This window comes from Amblyraja radiata, chromosome 31 (genome assembly GCF_010909765.2).
Source record: "Amblyraja radiata isolate CabotCenter1 chromosome 31, sAmbRad1.1.pri, whole genome shotgun sequence".
NCBI lineage: Eukaryota > Metazoa > Chordata > Chondrichthyes > Rajiformes > Rajidae > Amblyraja > Amblyraja radiata.
Window position 1 is genome coordinate 28,589,757 of NC_045986.1, and position 21,482 is coordinate 28,611,238.

Sequence of the window (21,482 nt, forward strand, 5' to 3'; positions counted from 1 at the left end):
TAAAGTGCACATTGTCAGATTTTAATAAAGGCCATTTTTATACATTTTGGTTTCACCATGTAGAAATGACAGCAGTGTTTATACACAGTCCCCCCCCCCCATTTCAGGACACCATAATGTTTGGGACACAGCAATGTCATGTAAATGAAAGTAGTCATGTTTAGTATTTTGTTGCGTATCCTTTGCATGCAATGGCTGCTTGAAGTCTGTGATTCATGGACATCACCAGTTACTGGGTGTCTTCTCTGGTGATGCTCTGCCAGGCCTGTATTGCAGCCATATTTAGCTTATGCTTGTTTTGGGGGATAGTCCTCTTCAGTTTTCTCTTCAGCATATAAAAGGCATGCTCAATTGAGTTCAGATAGGTGATTGACTTGGCCACTCAAGAAATTACCATTTTTTAGCTTTGAAAAAGTCCTTTGTTGCTTCAGCAGTATGTTTGGGATCATTGCCTTGCTGTAGAATGAACTGCTGGCCAATGAGTTTTGAGGCATTTGTTTGAACCTGTTTGAAGCAGATAGGATGTGTCTATACACTTCAGAATTCATTATGCTACTACCATCAGCAGTTGTATCATCAATGACGATAAGTGAGCCAGTACCTTCAGCAGCCATACATGCCCAGGCCATAACACCCCCACCACCGTGTTTCACAGATGAGGTGGTATGCTTTGGATCTTGGGCAGTTCCTTCTCTCCTCCATACTTTGCTCTTGCCATCATTCTGATATAAGTTAATCTTCGTCTCATTTGTCCACAAGACCTTTTTCCAGAACTGTGGTTGCTCTTTTAAGTACTTGGCAAACTGTAACCTGGCCATCCTATTTTTGCGGCTAACCAGTGTTTTTTTTTTTTTGTCCCAAACATCGTGGAGGGCATTGTACATGGCAAAACTCTCCACTTTTCGTAACTTATTTCATATCAGTCTTGTGTGCTCTTGATGTCATTCATTGCAATACTGTGGAGGTACTGTTACCCTATCGAATGATTTTTTGAGTCTTTTCTGACAAAATTGACTTATGGATGTCTGAAAAAATAGAACCCATTTGTAACCCAGGGACGGCCAGAACTAAGGAGAGAGGAACGGAGATGGCATTTCCGATCGATGACCTTTCATGAGAACTGATTGAAAATCATTGACCTGAAATGTTCACGTTGTTTTTCATTTTCTTGATGCTTGCCTGATCTGACATGTTTCCCGTGTATTCTGTTTTTATATCTGATTTCTATCATTCAGGAGAATTTAGCATTAATGTTGGTGGGTGCCATCTATTGCAGGTGATGCACCTGCATTTAAATCGTGCAATATTTTCCCATGACATGCTTAAGTGATAAGTCCTTGTGTCCTTGTTTTCTAAGTTAAAATAACAAGCTGCAAGTACCATCATTTTTGTGAAAGTCGTACTGATCAGTAAATATTTTGCGGGCATTTTTTCACAACTAATAGGTATGTAATGTTGTGTAAATATCATGAAGCGATTATTAGGCAAGTCCAGGGTACCTATGTGGTCATGGAATGATCTTATTTGAAGTACAGGTGCACAACCTTTTATCCGAAGATCCAAATAGCGAAAACCTCCGAATAGCGGACATTTTTTCGGTCCTTGAAGAAAGGTCCTTGAAAACGTTCACCGAGGGCGGCCCGCAGAGGTGACAGCGGAACCTCCAGTCGGTCCTCCAACAAAGGGGAACTAAATCCCCATTCATAAAAGAGAAGGTGAGAGTATATTGGGTGAGTGTATATTGCGCGGGAGGGTAGGAATCATTGTAAATCATTGCTTAAATGTTAGTCAGTTAGTTTGGTGGGCTTTTGGATGGGAACTTTAATTCTTAGTCCCCTACCTGGTCGGAGAAGCGGGGAGCGGGCAATGCCTTACGGGGTCGCCGTGCAGTAAGCTCCGGACAGCTGTGCCGCGGCTCCCAACATCGCGGAGCTGGGGCTGTGGCCGGCCGCGCTGGATTTGGATTTGTAGCGCCGCGCAGCCAGGGGTAGAGTTCGCCGTGGTCGGAGCTACAACCGGCGCCGCCCGTGGCCGGCCCACCGCAGCCCCAGCTCCACGATGTTGGGAGCCGCGGCCCACAGCGGTCCGGGCTGCGGTGGTCCAGCCACGGGCGGCGCCGGTTGTAGCTCCGACCACGGCGAACTCTACCCCTGGCTGCGCGGCGCTACAAATCCAAATCCAGCGCAGCCGGTCACAGCCCCAGCTCTGTGATGTGGGAGCCGCGGCACAGTACTGCACGGCGACCCGGTAAGGCATTGCCCGCTCCCCGCCTCTCTGACCAGGTAGGGGACTAAGAATTAAAGTTCCCCCCTTCACCCCCACCACATAAAATCCCTCCAAACTAACATTTAAGCAATGATTTACAATGATTCCCCGGTCTCCGGGGAGGAGGCAGCCGCTCCAGACTTTCCAAGCCGCCAGCGCTACCTACCTAATCTACGCTAAAAATCTTCCATTCCGAAACCCGAAAATGTCCGATATCCGAAATGTGTCTGGTCCCAAGGCTTTCGGATAAAAGGTTGTGCACCTGTATGAGGTATTTAGCATTTATTAAGTGGGAGAAGGAACTGCAGATGCTGGTTTACACCGAAGATAGACACAAAAAGGTCTCAACCCAAATCGTCACCCCAGAGATTCCTTTTCTCCAGAGATGCTGCCTGACCAGCTGAGTTATGTCAGCATTTTGTGTCTATCTTTAGCCTTTAATAGTAATCTTTGCAAATGTAGATATCGCAACCTAGGGTTGCCTGTAAGTGAAGTGAGATTAAATGTTGGGTGAGTCCAGAACTAGGGGCCACAGTTTAAGAATAAGGAGTAAGCCATTTAGAACGGAGACGAGGAAACACTTTTTCTCACAAAGAGTGGTGAGTCTGTGGAATTCTCTGCCTCAGAGGGCGGTGGAGGAGGGTTCTCTGGATGCTTTCAAGAGAGAGCCAGATCGGGCTCTTAAAAATAGCGGAGTCAGAGGATATGGGGAGAAGGCAGGAACGGGGTACTGATCAGCCATGATCACATTGAATTGCGGTGCTGGCTTGAAGGGCCGAATGGCCTACTCCTGCATCTATAGTCTATTGTCTGTTGTCTAAATGATCGATACTAGCAATAAAATGAAAACTGCAGATGCTGGAAATGTGAAATAAAAACAGAAAATGCGGGAAATGTTCTGACGGTCAAAGATAAGAAACGTTAACTGTATTTTCCCCCCTCCACAAATGCTCCCTGACTTGCTGAGTGTTTTTCAGCATTTTCTGTTTATATTTCAAATGATGGATGAATGGACCGCAAGGTGCTGACAAATGTATCCCTATTTTCAAGTTCCGATTTTATGATTTTTGGTATTTTTTCTCATTTTAATGAAAACTGCTTTAGTATATATTATTTACAATTGTAGGCTATACACTATACCTTTCTCCCAACTAGTGGCATTGCAGCGTCCCTTGCCCAGATTATTGTTATTGATTGCCTCTAATTTGACATGGAATGTATAATTGTCAATAACTTGTCGATGTGTACAAGCATACTTGTTTCAATATCTTATTCTAAGCTTGAATTTAGCAGCAGCATTGACGATAAACACATTTGCATATCTGATTGTAAGTACAAGTTTGGAGTCCTATTTAAGACGGAACTGCAGATGCTGGAAAATCAAAGGTAGACAAAAATGCTGGAGAAACTCAGCGGGTGCAGCAGCATCTATGGAGCGAAGGAAATAGGCAACGTTTCGGGACGAAACGTTGCCTATTTCCTTTGCTCCATAGATGCTGCTGCACCCGCTGAGTCTCCCCAACATTTTTGTCTACCTTGGAGTCCTATTTACTGGAATTCAGTGTAGCGATAGAATATCATTAAGATAGTGTGACAGTTTAGCAGTTTTTTCAAGAAAATTGATTCTCCTCTATTCCTCCCTCTCCCTAGCTTCTCCACACCGAACTAATGTCAAACACTGTTCAATGTCTTTAATTCCAGGTGCTTGTTACTATGATGCCAATCAGTCTATGTACGTCTTTGGGGGTTGCACTCAAAGCAGTTGCAATGCAGCATTCAATGACCTCTGGCGGCTTGACCTCAATAGCAAAGAATGGATCCGACCTCTGGCTTCAGGTACGTCTAAAACCACAGTGAACAATGTCAAACTAACAGAAATATGACATTGATCGTAGTAACTGAATTTGGCTGCCAAACACAAGCAAGCAGGGATACTGGATAGACTTGGCTTGTACTCGCTAGAATTTAGAAGATTGAGGGGGGGAATCTTATAGAAACTTACAAAATTCTTAAGGGGTTGGACAGGCTAGATGCAGGAAGATTGTTTCCGATGTTGGGGAAGTCCAGAACAAGGGGTCACAGTTTAAGGATAAGAGGGAAATCTTTTAGGACCGATATGAGAAAAGAAAAATTCACACAGAGAGCGGTGAATCTGTGTAATTCTCTGCCACAGAAAGTAGTTGAGGTGAGTTCATTGGCTATATTTAAGAGGGAGTTAGATGTGGCCCTTGTGACTAAAGGGATCAGGGGGTATGGAGAGAAGGAAGGTACAGGATACTGTTGGATGACGGTGGTGAATGGCGGTGCAGGCTCGAAGGGCCGAATGGCCTACTCCTGCACCTATTTTCTATGTTTCTATGTTTCTATACCTGAATTGATAGATTGATGATGTTTGAGTGGTTTTAATGCAGAATTAATAATCCAGTGCCTAGTGTCAATCAGTATCAAATAGTGAGTGGTCACACAAAAGCTATTTGTTAATGGTGCAACAACTGCAGAGTGGAATAGCTGTTGCACTGTTTTTTTTCCTGAACTAAGTGTTTCAAGAATCTTTGGAATTGACTCGTGGGAGATGCACTAAATGGGATCCTGTTTGGCCAAAATCTGCGCAGCTGATTTCAGACAGCAACTTGAATGTAGCTTTTGTCCTAACACCTCCTGAGCGTGGTCAGTAAATATTAAGGAACGGCACAGTGGTGCAGCTCGTAGAGAAGGTTTGTAGGTTAAATGACCTCTAGTGTGTTGGGAGTGGATGCAATAGTTGGATAGCAGAACTAGTGTGAATCGATGGCCCCCATGGACTCTGGGCCAAAGTGCCTGTTTCAATGCTGTGTCTTCCAATCAGAGTTTCCACTAGTGTGTGTGCGCGCACGCTGTGTTTGCGTGCATTGTGTGTGTATGTGCAATGTGTTGTGTGTGTGCGTGTGTCACGTGCTGCATTGCGCATGTGTGTGCGTGTGTCACGTGCTGCATTGCGCATGTGTGTGCATTGCAAGTTTGCGTGCAGATGTTGAGGGAGGGAGTATGTTGAGGTCCTGAATCAGTCAAGCAGGATGAAGACTGGACACTTGGTGGCATCTCAAAGGGCGGTTGGAACCCATGGAATCAGTCAATCTTGGAGCAGAGTTGGCTTGTTCAGGAAAGCAAAGAAAATAGGCAAAAAAACTCCACATGAAGGGATGGCCAGTGCTGAATTTCAGAAGCACAGCATATCCACGGATACTTCCCACGTAATACAGAGAAGTGAATGAGTTTGACTTTATATGCAGTTATAATGCAGTTCATTTGACTGTTATTGTGGGTTGAAAACTAGCATTATCAGCACATTTTTAAATGAAGATTAAAATTTACATTTTTGAAAAGATTTAAAGCAATCTTTGCTGGGATATCACAAAATTAGTTATGATTTTTGCATTATGTGTACGACTCGATTGTAATCGTGAATAGTCTTTCTTGCGATCGGATAGCATGCAAACAAAAGCTTTTCGCTGTATCTTGGTACACAAGACAGCAATGAACTAAACTAAACTAATTTAGCTTTTATTCCTTTATATCATATTTCTAGGGTTGATTAAAACAATTAAGGGATTCAGTAGGAAAAAAACCTAATTACTCTGAGCGTTGAGATGTGTGTCTTGATTTATCTCCAAACTCCTTGAGGATTACAACATAAATAATTAGAGGATTTTGTTATTATTAAATTGAAATTTATTTTACACTTCTTCAACATGACAGCAAATGTTCAGTATCTTGTTACAGTTAATATATATTACATTTGATTTGAGAGAATGGATATTGGCTGGTTATTTGACCACAGAAACGTCTAATCTCAGTATTGGATAGATACCAAGGCTGTAAATGGCTCGATTGTAATCATGTATTGTCTTTCCGCTGATTGGTTAGCGCGCAACAAAAGCTTTTCACTGTACCTCGCTATACGTGACAATAAACTAAACAAACTAAACGGATAGTTAGACACATGAACGCATGGCCTCTGCTCTGACTCCATGCTCCTCCTGCAGCCTGCCTGAGTATACCCTGAGGGCATGGGAGGTGAGACCTCAGCCCGCTCACCGGCACTATTTCTCCCCCCATCCTCCTCCAGCATCTAACCTTCTCTCTCCAACCTTTTTTGTTCCGCACATCCATTGAATCTTGTCTATTTGGTGAATTAGAAGATAGCCATTTGCTCCACTATTCCATCCGATCTAAAACAATTCCAAAATACTCTCTCCAGAATACCATCTTGTGTGCATCTATTGTGTACGTGCTAAAGTGTTTCCTCACACCCGTGTTTAATGGCCTGCATCTGATCTTGATTTCATTCCCTTGCTTTGATCTTTGCACTTGAATGTAATTTCTATCTCATCGTATCATATATCCTTTAATCATCTTAAACAGATCATCCTATAATCTTCTATACTCAAGGGCATGCCAGGCAAATCTATTAAATCATCTACCAATTTAACCCTCTCAGCCCAAGTATCTTTCTGATAATTATGACGTGTAGCTTTTCAAGATCAGAATCTCATTCCTGAAATGTGGTGTTCCAAATTTAATGTTGCAACTCCTGGCGGGGTCTAATCGGTTGGAATAGCTGTAATTACAACACTAGGGAGATTTCTTTTTAAAATCATTCAATTTTCACATTTGAACTCCAGCTTGCGAAACAATGCCAAGTTAAAATTCTTCCAGTTTTCCGATGTTCTCCATTTGAGGGTTGTGGTGTTGAGCATGAGGTATTAATCGTTTCATTAAAGAGTAACTGGGGGCTGGAGAAGTCCTGGCTGCTTAGGTTTGTTGATTTCACATTTTCTAAGATGCTTTACACAGAAATATAATCGTTTGTGTTCCTCAATGTTCCTAGGTTCGTATCCCTCTCCAAAGGCTGGAGCCACGTTAGTTGTGTACAAGGATCTTCTGGTGTTATTTGGAGGCTGGACCAGGCCAAGCCCCTACCCTCTACATCAACCTGAAAGATTTTTTGATGAAATACATACTTACTCACCTTCCAAAAACTGGTAAAGAACTTATCATTGCTTAACATTTCTCATTTAGTTCGAAACTGGAATATAATGAGAGAATTGCAACAAATGTATAGTTTAAGAGAATGCACTGATTTGGTTAAATGTAATAATCTGGTAACCACAGGACACCCCTCATCCTGCCAGTCCATGTAAAAGATTGACTTTCCTGGCAAATTCCGTTATTCTGTTTTGTGGTTAATCTTGTATTTAATAATTGTGCCAACTCAAACTTAAACCAATGGAAGATTGGAGTTAAAGATAAATGTGTTATTTGGAATGCACTAAACGCAGGCACGGAAATCGCTATCAAAACATGGTAGAGGGACAAAATTTCTTGGCGGCTGCGCGCGCATGCGCACACACGCGGGGCTTCGGCCGTGGGCCCTGTGGACGGTAACATCGGAAGCTGACCTGGTTGGTGACCGACTCCGAACTCCAGCAACGGCAGCCCTGAATCGTGGGGCTTGAATTGGCCCATTCACGGGGCCTTTCATGGGCCGACGGGGGCTTCAACATTGAGAGCCTGGATCGCCTCGATGCAGCAGTTTGATTTTCAGCCGCGCCGGGCGCTGAAAGGCCCCGCGAACGGGCCAATTCAGCCCTTAGAAAGCGTCTGATGAAGTCTGGATTACAAAACATGGGGGGTGGGGGGGGGGGGGGAAGGAGTGCCCCCCGGCCCCCCCCAGGATTTCCGCACATGACTAAACGGCACAATAATTAGTGCGACCTTGCATCCTGGGTGATTAAACATGCGGAGCAAGGCTTTTAATGTAATTACTACAGTTTAATGGTGAAGAAAGTATATAATGCAGTGTTGGGAATCCTAAACGCTTAGATACCAAAGGTATCTTCAGGGTGTTGCAGGAAACCTCATTACAGTTTGGGTTATTTTTATAGTTTCAAACATTTCTGACCACCATTTATTCCCAAGATGCTTTGTTATCAAGATGCTTATATTAACAGCTCTTCATTAAAGAATTGTAAAATAGATGTTAGTTTCCGTAAGGTAATTGCTGGTAAAATGAGCAGCAGATCTTGTGAGCAAAAGATAGACACAAAAAGCTGGAGTAACTCAGTGGGGCAGGCAGCATCTCTGGAGAGAAGGAATGGGCGGTGTTTCGGGTCGAGACCCTGTCCCGCTGAGTTACTCCAGTTTTTTGTGGCTATCTTCAGTTTAAACCAGCATCTGCAGTTCCTTCCTACACAGATCTTGTCAGCAAGGGGTTAATGGAGTGAGTGAGCGCATTCTGAGTTGAGACATAGTTTTGCCTAAAGCTTTGTAGCTGAAACCACATAATATGTGAAACCCAAACTGATTTTTGGCCCGGCCTAGGTGCATTGAATACCATTTCAGTCTGCAACCCTGGCTGTGATGCATTAAAGCAAAATTATTTACACATCTTTTCAATGTGGTTTTCTGTATGTCAGACCATGAGACTGAATTGTGAGTATTTTCATCAGTGTAAATCTCTCTTCCTTCCTCTCTTGAAGGTGGAACTGCATTGTTACAACTCACGGACCCCCTCCAATGGCTGGCCATTCATCTTCTGTAATAGGAGATAAAATGATTGTATTTGGAGGGTCATTAGGCTCTCGACAAATGTATGTATACATAATTTGTTTTTTGGTAAATTAGATGGGAACTATGCAATGCAATGAGATCCTGTATGGGAGAGTCTAGAACCAGAGGGCACAGCCTCAGATTAAAAGGATACTCCAGAAATAGTGGATGCATTAGTAATAATCTTTCAAAACTCTTTAGATTCTGGAGTAGTTCCTGAGGATTGGCGGGTAGCAAACGTAACCCCACTTTTTAAGAAGGGAGGGAGAGAGAAAACGGGGAATTACAGACCAGTTAGTCTAACATCGGTAGTGGGGAAACTGCTAGAGTCAGTTATTAAAGATGGGATAGCAGCACATTTGGAAAGTGGTGAAATCATTGGACAAAGTCAGCATGGATTTACAAAAGGCAAATCATGTCTGACGAATCTTATAGAATTTTTCGAGGATGTAACTAGTAGCGTGGATAGGGGAGAACCAGTGGATGTGGTGTATCTGGACTTCCAGAAGGCTTTCGACAAGGTCCCACATAAGAGATTAGTATACAAACTTAGTATTGATATGGATAGAGAACTGGCTGGCAAACAGGAAGCAAAGAGTAGGAGTAAACGGGTCCTTTTCACAATGGCAGGCAGTGACTAGTGGGGTACCGCAAGGCTCAGTGCTGGGACCCCAGCTATTTACAATATATATTAATGATCTGGATGAGGGAATTGAAGGCAATATCTCCAAGTTTGCGGATGACACTAAGCTGGGGGGCAGTGTTAGCTGTGAGGAGGATGCTAGGAGACTGCAAGGTGACTTGGATAGGCTGGGTGAGTGGGCAAATGTTTGGCAGATGCAGTATAATGTGGATAAATGTGAGGTTATCCATTTTGGTGGCAAAAACAGGAAAGCAGACTATTATCTAAATGGTGGCCGACTAGGAAAAGGGGAGATGCAGCGAGACCTGGGTGTCATGGTACACCAGTCATTGAAAGTGGGCATGCAGGTGCAGCAGGCAGTGAAGAAAGCGAATGGTATGTTAGCTTTCATAGCAAAAGGATTTGAGTATAGGAGCAGGGAGGTTCTACTGCAGTTGTACAGGGTCTTGGTGAGACCACACCTGGAGTATTGCGTACAGTTTTGGTCTCCAAATCTGAGGAAGGACATTATTGCCATAGAGGGAGTGCAGAGAAGGTTCACCAGACTGATTCCTGGGATGTCAGGACTGTCTTATGAAGAAAGACTGGATAGACTTGGTTTATACTCTCTAGAATTTAGGAGATTGAGAGGGGATCTTATAGAAACTTACAAAATTCTTAAGGGGTTGGACAGGCTAGATGCAGGAAGATTGCTCCCGATGTTGGGGAAGTCCAGGACAAGGGGTCACAGCTTAAGGATAAGGGGGAAATCCTTTAAAACCGAGATGAGAAGAACTTTTTTCACACAGAGAGTGGTGAACCTCTGGAACTCTCTGCCACAGAGGGTAGTCGAGGCCAGTTCATTGGCTATATTTAAGAGGGAGTTAGATGTGGCCCTTGTGGCTAAGGGGATCAGAGGGTATGGAGAGAAGGCAGGTACGGGATACTGAGTTGGATGATCAGCCATGATCATATTGAATGGCGGTGCAGGCTCGAAGGGCCGAATGGCCTACTCCTGCACCTAATTTCTATGTTTCTATGTTTAGAATGGAAATGAGGAATGTCTTTCCCCAGAGGGAGGGTGAATCTGTGGAACTCATTACCACAGACAGCAGTGGAGGCCAGGACATTGGCTATTTTTAAAGTGGAGATTCTTGATTAGTAAGTGTGTCCGAGGTTATGGGGTGAAGGCAGGAGAATGGGGCGGAGAGGGAAAAATAGATTAGCCGTGATTCAATGCCAGAGTAGACTCGATGGGCTGAATGGCCTAATTCTGCTCCTGTGTTTTACGGTCTTATTTAAGTTACCCCCACCATTCAGATTGCTTGTCCCACATTTTTTTTTGTTCTCCCACACCAGAGATATTTCGCAGTCTAGCTCCTGTTATTAAAAACGATGAGTAAATTTGCTCTTGAATTGATTCCCAGGAGTTTATAGAGCTGCTTCATGTGAAGTGCCTAATTATATTAATTGTCCTTCGTGAAGTGGCTAGGTTCATTATTGCCGATGGCATTTCCTGGATAAAAAGGTTGTTGGGTGAGAAATCATTTGCATGGTTTATGATTTTGAAATCTTGCCCGCTTATTTCCATCTTGACCTGTACTGCGTTGACTTCTGTTCAGGAGTAATGACGTCTGGATTTTGGATATGGAGCAATGGAGCTGGTCCAAACCAGCAACGTCGGGCATTTTGCCACATCCAAGGGGTGGGCAGTCCCAGGTGAGTGAAAAAGAGACGATCTTTCCACTTTTTAACGTCTAGGCTGCTCATTTTAAATGCAATGGAAATGTACATTTGAGATGTTCATGTTGAGTTGAGTTTATTGTCACCTGTACCGAGGTACAGTGAAAAGCTTTTGTTGCATGCTAACCAGTAAGTGGATAGACAATGCATGATTACAATCGAGCCATTGACAGTGCACAGTTGGTGTCATTATATCAGGGTTTTGCTGCTGATATATGTGGGATGTGGGATGTATGAGTATCTGGAATAGCAAATGATTTTTTTCAGGGTTCCGAGAACTGTTTGTTATCTGAAGTTTCTGTAAATTGGAAATGCTGTCAGCTGAAATCGCAAAAAGCTGCACTTCCAAGTTAATTATCTATAAATGAGTACAGATCTCAGTTAATTTTAAGATCTTAGTTAGAATTAATTAATTAGCGTAGATCTGTACTACAGATTCAAAACTTGCCAGATCAGAGAGGTTGCCGGTCTAGAGAGTTTCGACCTGTATATTGCTTCTGTGGTTTGCTTCCTTAAAGTAAGAGAATTTTATCATGTTGGGAACTATTACAAGGTTGACAAAAAATGTTGGAGAAACCTAGCGAGTGAGGCAGCATCTATCCATCTCTCCATAGATGCTTCCTCACCCGCTGAGTTTCTTCAGCATTTTTTGTCTACCGTCGATTTTTCCAGCATCTGCAGTTCTTTCTTAAACTATTTACAAGTCCTGGTTTGCAGACTCTTGGTTTTAACTAGGTCATCTGGTTGACACCAGGCGTGTGGCCTACATTTTAAAAGCAGCTTTTTGAAGTAGCTGGCAGAGTAGCAGAAGTAATGTTACATCTGTGCGGCATTAACCAAAACATATTTACTTTTTATTGTAGATTATTATTGATCATGAAACTATCCTGATCCTGGGAGGCTGTGGAGGACCCAATGCAGTGAGTACCAGTGAAGACATAAGAAACCGTGGATTGTGGAATCTTGAGTAAAAAAACAAACTGCTGGAGGAGCTCAGTGGGTCTGGCAACTCTGTGGAGAGAATCCTCAAATGACGTTAGTGTGGGAACCATTCTTCAGTCCTGACCCAAAACATCATCTGTCCATTCCCTCCACACATGTTGCCTGACCCGCTGAGTTCCACCAGCACTTTGTATTTTGCAGTGCATGTTAGTATCGCCATCTTAAACCGGAATATTTTCACCAAACCTAATGCTCTTGGAGTCTTAGTTACAAATGGTGAAATAAATTTGCCATATCCAAGTAGAGAGAAAAAAAAGTGATTTTAAGTTCAGTTACTTAATCCTTTCAATAGTTTAAAGCTTTGCATACATTTAGGTATTCTGTGAATTAGTGAAAGAAACAAGCAGATTCTCAACGGGCCGATAATGCACAGATCACGTGGTTGTCAGGAAACAATCTCATTTAAAAGTAAATGTAGAAAAAAAGTATTGGCAGGGGAATAGGAGAATGCTGAACACATGACTCCTGAAGGCCTATTGATGCCGAACTGGAGTTGCTTAAAAAGGTGGGAAGTGAAACAATTTTACATTGGTAAAAATTTGGTTTTCTTGGTTTAGCGCTTATCCTATTCTCGCATGTACGTTGTATTTTAATAGTAATTTAGTTACTTCTAAGTACTTCAATATAATCCCCTGCTTGGCGTTCAATTTTGTTGTCTATCCTTGTTTACAAGGTTTGGTCTTAAAGGTGTTTAAGAAGGAACTGCAGATGCTGGAAAATCGAAGGTACACAAAAAAGCTGGAGAAACTCAGCGGGTGCAGCAGCATCTATGGAGCGAAGGAAATAGGCAAAGTTTCGGACCGAAACCCGGAAGGGTTTCGGCCCGAAACGTTGCCTATTTCCAACGTTGCCTATTTCCTTTGCTCCATAGATGCTGCCTCACCCGCTGAGTTTCTCCAGCATTTTTGTGTACCTGGGGTTTCGGCCCGAAACGTTGGTTTCCTATATTGGAGATTGTTCAACTCTTTGCATGGAGCGAAGGAAATAGGCAACATTGCCTATTTCCTTCGCTCCATAGATGCTGCTGCACCCGCTGAGTTTCTCCAGTTTTTTTGTGTACCTTTGGTCTTAAAGGTGTTATGTTGGAATTGTTAATCTGTCTGAATATGACTGTCCTAAAAATGACTGAGCATCTTTCTTTGGTCACTGTTCCAAACCAGTTGTTTAAGGATGCATGGCTGCTACACATGAGCGTGAGCCCCTGGACATGGCAACAGTTGAAAGTGGAGAATGAGGAGCATGGAGCACCAGAGTTGTGGTGTCACCCGGCCTGTAGGGTAAGCCTGAACAATGTCTTTGTTAAACACATCGCGGCGCAGTGGTGGAGTTGCTGCCTTACGGTGCCAGAGACCCAGTTTCGATCCTCACCACGGATGCCGAGTTTGTACGTTCTCCTTGTAGCTTTCCTCCGGGTGCTCCGGTTTCCACCCACAATCCAAAGACGTGCACCTTTGTAGGGTAATTGCCTTTTGTAAAACTGTCCCTGGTATGTAGGATATTGCTGGTGCGAATGGGGCGATTGCTGGTCGGCGCGGATTTGGTGGGCCGAAGGGCCTATTTCCGCACAGTATCTAAGTTAAACTAAACAGATTTTAGAAGGTTCAAGTCTGATGCCACAAGTGATAGAACAAATAAAATATATCCTGGTTAGGATTCACACTGTGTTTTTGATTTTCTGTTTTGGATTGAATTCTGTTTTTAATTTGTGTCTCTGTGATGTCTTTATTACTTGTTATATTCCGATTATATGTTTTTCCGATTACTATGTAAGGTGTCCTTGAGATGTCTGAAAGGCGCCCATTAAATAAAATTTATTATTATTATTATTATTATTGACCAATTTTACCTGGAATTGGTAGATTCATCAAGTAGAATGTTCTTATGTAGTAAAGATCGGATTACCTAGAATATTTGGCTCATATACAGTAATCCATGTAAGAAAACACTTCAGCAATGATAGTTGTAGTTGAATAGCTGAAATTCTACCCATGACACAACTCCTCTTTCCCTCTCTCTGTGCCAGCCCTAACTTGCTCTTGCTCCTAATCCAATTTGCCCCTGCCACAGAAGAGACTCTATATCTTACCCCAAACTAACTCTTGCTCTCCATCCTCATCTCCCTCTTGCTTGTTCCCTCTTTCTGCCACTCATTTCCTTCCCCTCTCCGACTCACCTCTCCCTCCCCTCTCTGGTCTGCCGCCCTTTTCCTCTTGAATCCCAAATTGATTGTGGCTCCCATAAGTCCTGTAGATCATATGAATTCCAATTTTCCAATTGAATATTTGATTTCTATGCCTTGTTTGGCTCCTGCCATTGCATTACCAATTGCCTGCTTTGAAAACCACTCCTTGTTTGTGGTGCTCCACCTTTTGGTTAATATCACATCATGTCCAGTACACAGGTTTGAATGTAGGATTCTTCTCTTTGCTGGTTGCTATATTATCACAGAACCCTTGTGCCACTCACTAGAAGCCTATGTATCGCTATTGAGGACTAAGATCTCAGTACTAACCATAGGTTTTCTCAAACAATCCCAGTTTGTGACAATTTTATTATAGAACATAGAACAACACAGCTCATAGAAAGGCCTCTCAACCCACCGTGTCTATGCCGAACAGGCTGCCAAGATAAAGTAATCACCTGCACGTGATCCATATCCCTCCATTCCCTGCATTTCCATGTGCCTATCTAAAGGCCTGTTAAATGTCACTCTAATGGACATGGCTCTCCACAGCCAGTCACACAAACACTTCCTATTATCTTCCTTATTATGCTCGTGTTTGGATTCCTGTTTTGTTTATTTCTTTGGGAAGGGTGGAAAGAGAATTATGTTTGCGAGTTAAAGGAATAATTCTGGTATTTTATTTTAAATTATGTATGCTATATATATATATATAAACAAGATGAGCTAATCTCTCTCATTTACTTTCTAGGTTGGACAGTGTGTGGTGGTCTTCAGCCAAGCACCCAGCGGCAGAGCCCCCCTGAGCCCCAGCTTACATTCCCGCCCATCTCCCATCAGTGCCACGCCACCAGCCCTTGGCGCAGAAATGAGAGAACATCGCTCCCAGTCCCCCGTTCGGAGTACCGACGAAGTTCCGTGCGTGAACGGGCGCTGGGGCACATTGAGGCCAAGGACACACAGGCCGACTACATCCAGTTCTCGGGAAGGCAGCCTATCTCCAGCGAAAGGAGAAAGGTCACCGGTTTTAAATGGTGGAACATTATCCCCGGTATCCTTATCTGGTTCTTTGGATAGCCCAGTGCAACCAGGATCTCCCGTCACATCGGCTGTGGTGGAAGGATATGATCTTCGAGGTTCTATTGGGGGACTTCCGCAAGTCACGAGGCAAAGCACACCAGTGGAACAGAAGGCCGAGTCAGGATTAGATTCGTACAGGTCCCAGGACTTGGTAAATTGGGATTCGAAACCCTCTTCCAGTCACGGAGTGGAGGGGAACGTGACAAGCCCAGGAACTGAGATTAGCCTCGGGAATGCCGCAGAGCAAACCAATGGAATTCACACGCCACCTCACGTCGCCAGTGCTTCTTCGGGTCCAGTTTCACCCGGAGCGCTTCGAAGAGGACTGGAGGCAGTGAAGGATTTGTTGCCGCAGAGTTCAACGTCCGCCGTGCCGGCCAGCTCGAGTCCTGCTTCTTCACCTGTCTCGCCGGGAAACCCTGGTCAAAGCTCAAGCAGTACTGACGCACCGCAACGCTCTGCATCCGCCCAGGCAGATGGACATGCACTGCCACCTATTGCACGCCGATTAGGCCACCACCCACCTCAGTCGCTAAATGTAGGAAAGCCCTTGTACCAGAGTATGAACTGCAAGCCAATGCAAATGTACGTGTTGGATATAAAGGATGCAAAAGAGAAGAGGAAAGTTAGTTGGAAAATTTTCAACAGCGGGTCGGTTGTAGGCCCACCGGAAACCAGCCTCCACACTGTGGTGCAAGGCAGGGGAGAATTGATCATTTTTGGTGGACTGATGGACAAGAAACAGAATGTGAAGTACTATCCAAAAACCAATGCGTTGTATTTTGTGCGAGCTAAGAGATAATGCACCGCCAGAAGGTATTTCACATTACCTGATGCACACCCATAAGCTGTGAATTCAAGAACAACATTATCTGTAAAACTATGCTGCAAGTGGTTTAAAGTTTGTGTTAAAACACAAATTTTTTGCTCCTTTCCAGTGAGTTTGTTATATCCAGACTTATTTGATTCTCGCTGTGTTTCCCGAAAGCTGCTTCTGCTTTCAATAATTGGATAAAGGAGTGACGCGTGAATACTTCTGCCCGTGGCCGCGAACACGTGGGGTTAGGGTACAAGTAAGCAAACTCGCTTTAGCTAGGTGAGATCTTACTTTAAGCAAATGCAGTTGAGTCGGCAGGGCGCAGCGATTCTGCAGGAATCTGCAGTGCCTGGTTTTGAAATTGCAGCTTATCTACAGGACGAAATGCCCTGTTCATTGAGGTGGGTCATTTTGCGATTCAGTAATTTGGTTGTCATCTTCAGTCTGCTCTGTGACAATTTCTGTATCAAATCAACTAATTGACATAAACCAATCACTCCAAAAATTGCACATGTTGGCCCCAAAGCCAGTGAGTTAACACGTACGTACATGCTAATGAAAGGTGCTGTGAAGCATTTACATTTTCTCTCACTGCATTTTATCACTTAATTTATTTTTTAAGGAGAAACAGTGTAGGTAATTATCAAGAGAGAAGTTTAAAGTAAGGACACGATTAATGTACGTGGTCCACTGCAGATGGTAGCATGAAGCCTTGCGGGTACACTTGTCCAATTGAATGCCGAAATGCCCATTCCTCGTTGTACGTATACATACTGGGGAGAAAGCTCTAAACCTCACTGGTGATCGATCGGTGCACCTGCCCCATTATTGGCCGGAGACAGGAAACCTCGCAACATTGGTATTTCTGGACTTATCCTGATGCAGATAAGGAAATGCTTGGGTGATTGTAAGCCTCACAACTGAGTCCTGTTGCCGCTGTTTAGAATAAATTCAATCTCAATAAAAGGAGGCCTTCTTTACTGACAGTGCAATGGTGGTGGTAATCAGTTAGATTGTGCAGAAACCCTTATGTATATTAAAGTCTGCCTGTGGTCTGATATGATAAACTGCTTTTATTTCAGTCGAGGTAGAAACCAGTGTTTCTGTATATTTAAACATTGGAGCTGTCTGGTTTGGGAGCATTTCCTTTTGATTTCAATTAACTCTTTTCAATGTCATAATGAACTCCTAGGAGATGGTTGCAGGTTTCTTTCGTTAAAAAAAACCCAATGTTTTATCTTTCCACTTCAGTTTAGCTTTTGGTTATGGCTATTGGCAACATGTGATGGCCTTCTTCACCCAGTTCTATAATAAGGGTGTTTGCACCATAAACAGTGAAATGTGTTATTGAAATCACTTTGGAATTTGTTTGTCTTTTTATTCACCTTTTCCATCATCTGTTTTATAATTATCTCCAGTAGTTGATACAAAGACTAAATTTGGAATTCACTTGCCATGATGAAGTGCGTACTAAGCTGCAAATTTTACATAGGCAACATTTCACGGATGGTTTTTCTTGTTACTTTTGTGCAGAATTTTCATTCTTGCCCAGACACGATGATAGTATAATTTACTGGCATTTTATTACAAGGCACAGTTCTTGTGGTGTTGCATTTAGGATTGCTTTGGTGTGGTGTGTTGTACATGTGATTCCCTGCACAGAGATCCCAGTTTCATATGCAGGATCTTTGGTAGCAGCCAGAGTGAGACTGTGTAAGGGAAATCTAAGACAGAATTAACCTACCTCTCCTATAGATTTCATAGTGCCCTTGAAGCTACTTTGAGCGCTAAGATAACCTTGCCGCATAATTTTACTGAACTGATCGGTCTCCTTTCTCAAGTTTCAGCGAGAAGAGAGATCACAACATTGAATCCCAGCTTTTGCAACATTCCATAGGAAATCTGCTGTGGTTCAACCTCATGAGCATAGGAGAGAGTGGCTTTACTTAGGACCTTAGATGACACTGAGGCATGTGTGCACAATCCTCGTAGCATATTGTCTTTGTGGGCAAACGTGGCGTTCTTGTTTCATTCACTTTATGACTGGTTCACATGTAAGAAACTGCTAATTAAAGCGGATGGAGGAGCTTGTGTGAGATGTAGTCAACGGCAGTAAAGAAGGAGGAATTGCGCCCGTTGTGAATGGATGGCAGTAAATGCAGGTTCATCAGATGAAGAAATTGCTCCAGTTTATGGAGAGCTACTGACCAAGATTGTAGTCTTCAAATTAGAACTCAAGAATTTTGAGGGGAGAGGGAGGTTTTGATTACTAGCATGTATTTGTGTAATCATTTACATATTGTCTGGCAATCTAGAAGAAAATAGTTCAGACCTGTGATTTACGCAGTCGAGAAAGCTATCCAAGACAACTAGTAGATTCAGCGGTTCACACTCTCCTTCTGTGTGTGTGTGTTGCGTGCGTGCGATGGTTTGCAAGCGTGTGTGTGATGGTTTGCAATTTGCTGGAACCGATACGTCTTTAAAATGCACAACATTTTATATAAAGTGACATTAGTAGAGGGAGCCAAATACATTTTTCTGCTGTTTTTGGTTTCTCTACCGTTGCCAGATCCTTACAAAATGCAGCGTGGCAATTTTAAAGTGTTGAGTTTTCCCCAAAATCCAGAAGGATCCTGTACAGTCCTTGAGGACGTGGGAGAATCCCTCTGGACAAATGGAGCTTGTCACAGTTCGGAACGCTGCAGTTTGCTGGAAACTTGTGCATGCAGTGATGCGCTGCTGCCCAAGGTGACAAATATGTTGCAATAATGGGGCTTTAAATTGCAGATATAATCCCTTTGCCAGTCCTGCTGCTTTGATTTATTTTCTACAGATTTTAGGGAAATATAGGGATGAACTAAAATGCTGCTCAAATTCGAATCAAGTAAATATAGCTGGTGTGAAAACTTTTACTTTTTGATGTGTTCCTGGTTGATGGCAAGACTATTGGCAGTATGGGTACTGTATATATCTGGTAAATATGTTACATCCTTCAATTCATTGAATTTATGCTCTGCTTTGATGAGGTCTGTGGTGAGATGTATTTGTATTTTCCCACAGATATAACCACAGCTTTGGTGCTATTTATGTTGACCTCTTTCCTGATGAGATTGACTGCGAAAATCGTGTTAATAGCAAATTCTATGCAATATTTTTAATCCCCAAAACTTAGCTGTTCCTATCTCCTTACTTATCCTTCCACTGATACTTAAAAGTTTGAGAATCCATCCCTTTTTATGCAGCCACTGACTCGGTTGTGTATCTACTGCCTCTACACGGTTAAAGCCTGGTCATACATGTTTTGAGCCAGTTAACTATTTGTTGCAGATGTGGTAAAATGATAACTGGCAGACAGGTCCACAGTGCACTATGGCCTTGTTAATGGTTGATCATCTGATTTCACTCATTGGACTTGATGGGGGCAGATCTTTGTTAGGATTTGGGAATTTTCTCACTACGGCCAAAAAAGGGCAATAGGCATTGTTGTCGGAACACAAACAATGAGAAGAGTACTGGTGGTATGTCTTATGGTTCTAGCCAGATATGAATCAGCATGTATCCCTGTCTGTTTAATGTTATGCTCTGCCAATTTGTGCCTATGAGAAATGGAGGTCCATGCCATTATGAATCCATTCACTCTACAGGTGTAGTCTGATTCAAAGACACATGTAATGTCTTGTCCTTTGTCAGATGGCTAGTTGTGTGGTAGTTGTCTGTATTTTGGTTATCAGTACTTTCCTCTTTGCACATGCTTGCCTTTCAGGCCTGATTTTCGTATGAAAGGCACTTGGTCATTCACCAAGTGTACTCGGAAAACGCCCACATTTTGATTCTCGCTTCACTTTGGCTGCTAGCTGTATATCTGATGATTTCACAAATTCAGCTCTTGTGAAACTGAATATCAAAACAAATTTGCACCATAAACCCCAAACACAGAAAGAGCTGCTCAAAGCCTAAAATGTGATTACTTATCGCCTCCAGAAAATCCTCTCCATTGTTGTATTAAGCAGAGCAGTTGAGGGTCAGTTTCCATCAATGTTTTTTTTTTTTCATTATTGTCTTGGTTTAATGATTTAAATTTAACTTTAAATGGCACATTTAACTTTTGAGTTTTGTTAATACTACTAGTGCCACTGTTATAAATTTCCTCTCAATTTTAGACCCATTACATTTTTTTTGTTTAATGATCCAAAGTGGTCAAATTCCATATTGGACTTCAAACACAGGTTAGTGTCATTTAAAGTACCCTACCTTCAGAAGAACAACTCTTGTACTCCATATAATAAGTCTCCACTACCCAAGTCAGAATCATACAGTCTTTTCAAATGAACGTATTTTCTATTGGAATGGCTCAATCTTAAGAGCAAGCAGATATTGGAAGACCATTCTGTTAATCCATGAGGATAAATAAAAATCTTAACCTTTATGATCTTGACAAATTTGGGGAAAGAAACCTAACGAAAGAAAATATAGATATTTAAATACACATTGTAATATTCTCAGAATTTCCCAAAAGAATTAAGAATTCTTGAAATAAGTCATTTAACATTTTTTTCACAAATCTCTATAGTTTTGTAAATGAAACATACTTTGTTCTTTCTCAATACTCCATTGAAGGATTAATCTAGAATATGGTGTATTTAAGACCTGATTAACTTCTATGAATAAATTCAGAATGTTCAATCTCAAGACATAAGACCAAAATATATAATGGGATTTACTTTATAAGATATGCTGCCAAGTGTATGTTTCAGGTGAGTTTATGGAGTACTAGGGGTGATAACGCTCAAGAAAAAGTGAATGGGAATTTAATTGGTGTTTGTGCTTATGAAACAGCACGGTGGTCTGCAGTAACACAACGTGCCATTTTAACTCCTGTCAGCTAGATAGATTTACATTTGGTTTCAGTTAGTTGCATAGGTTCGGAGGTCTATGCCCTGAAAATTATCACAGTCTGTCTTTATAATATTTAGTTTTCTTTACTAATGACTTTTCTGATATGCCGCTGCTAGTTTGAATAGAGCAGGATTTTTTGACTAGCAGTGCACAAATCGCTCTCGTTTCCATGCAGTATATTTGAGTACATGTGAAATGAAAAATGGTGAAAAAGCATAATCTGATGAGATTTCTGGAGAGCAACTGGGTAGAACGGGGTTTTCTTTCCTTGTGATTAATTGGCGTCA

The 21,482-nt window shown here is 42.5% G+C and overlaps 1 protein-coding gene across 1 annotated transcript in view; it reads left to right on the top strand.

Annotated features, from left to right (window-relative positions):
• Positions 1 to 20,988, top strand: part of fbxo42 (F-box protein 42) — a 35,196-nt gene extending 14,208 nt beyond the window's left edge. Inside the window, exons 4-10 of the mRNA XM_033048344.1 lie at positions 3,967 to 4,101; positions 7,133 to 7,286; positions 8,784 to 8,894; positions 11,098 to 11,194; positions 12,082 to 12,138; positions 13,381 to 13,497; positions 15,154 to 20,988. Coding sequence (XP_032904235.1) covers positions 3,967 to 4,101; positions 7,133 to 7,286; positions 8,784 to 8,894; positions 11,098 to 11,194; positions 12,082 to 12,138; positions 13,381 to 13,497; positions 15,154 to 16,284 — 1,802 coding nt within the window. The 3' untranslated portion in view covers positions 16,285 to 20,988. The remainder of the gene's footprint in view (positions 1 to 3,966; positions 4,102 to 7,132; positions 7,287 to 8,783; positions 8,895 to 11,097; positions 11,195 to 12,081; positions 12,139 to 13,380; positions 13,498 to 15,153) is intronic.
• The last annotated feature ends 494 nt before the right edge of the window (positions 20,989 to 21,482 follow it).